Source organism: Aureococcus anophagefferens (assembly GCF_000186865.1).
Source record: "Aureococcus anophagefferens unplaced genomic scaffold AURANscaffold_289, whole genome shotgun sequence".
Classification (NCBI taxonomy): domain Eukaryota; class Pelagophyceae; order Pelagomonadales; family Pelagomonadaceae; genus Aureococcus; species Aureococcus anophagefferens.
Window position 1 is genome coordinate 1 of NW_008705822.1, and position 890 is coordinate 890.

Sequence of the window (890 nt, forward strand, 5' to 3'; positions counted from 1 at the left end):
CGGCTGATTTTTGGACGAGCGATCATCTCTCGGAACGGTCTCGAAGCGTAGATGCTTTTTCCGGAACGCGCGCGCGCGAAACACTCACGTTGAAGCGACGTTGAATCACCCTCGTGCTGCCCAGGCGCTCGCGCGCGTGCCGTCCGCGCAGCTGCTGAGCCGCACGAACAGCGGCTTCTCGTCGAGCGGCAAGCTCCCGGCCCTCCCCGCGGGCCGCGACGAGCAGGAGTGGGGCGCGCCGGAGGTGCTCTTCGGCGCGATCTGTTTCTGGCTGCTGGGCGGCAAAGTCGACGCGACGTCCTACGTCACGGCCTACATCCAGGATTCGGGCATCGTCGCCGACGTGCTCGCGCCCTACGCCGTGCTCACGCTCTGGCTGAGCTTGATCGCGGGGCGGCTCATCGGTCTGAAGGGGCAGATGACGCTCATCGACATGCGGTCCGCGACGGGGGCCAAACGGGTCGCGCGGCACCTGGCGCTCTGGCTCTGCATGGGCACGCTGGGCGTGCTGTTCGTCGCCGCCGCGCACACGTCCAAGGTGAACTTCTGGATCGGGCTCGCGGTCTACGGCTTCGGCAACGGGCCGTCGATCGGCTACTGCTACGACCAGCGTCCTGTGGCCGTGGCGGTTTTCGAGAGATTTCGGGTGGGAAAACGATGAAATGTCGTGACCGACGTGCTTGGTAGGCTACGATTTGGTGAACCGCATCTCGAACTCGACGGTGGAGGGCCTAGTCGTGATCATGATGGGCTTGAACGTGGGCTCGTCGCTCGTGCCCTACACGACGTCGGTGATCTGGAGCGAGCTCGGGCCGGGCACGCTCATCTGGGCCATGCTCGTCTGCGTCACGGTGCCCCTGCCCCTGCTCTACGTGAGCCCCTGGGTCCTC

General features: G+C 65.7%; 1 protein-coding gene across 1 annotated transcript; it reads left to right on the plus strand.

The window, feature by feature from the left end:
- Nucleotides 1-124: 124 nt before the first annotated feature.
- Nucleotides 125-702, plus strand: AURANDRAFT_68678 (hypothetical protein; the record flags this gene model as incomplete). Its single annotated transcript, XM_009044391.1, has 2 exons — nt 125-628; nt 688-702. Coding segments are annotated over 2 exons (519 nt in total), but the record flags the coding sequence as incomplete, so codon positions are not given.
- Nucleotides 703-890: the final 188 nt, after the last annotated feature.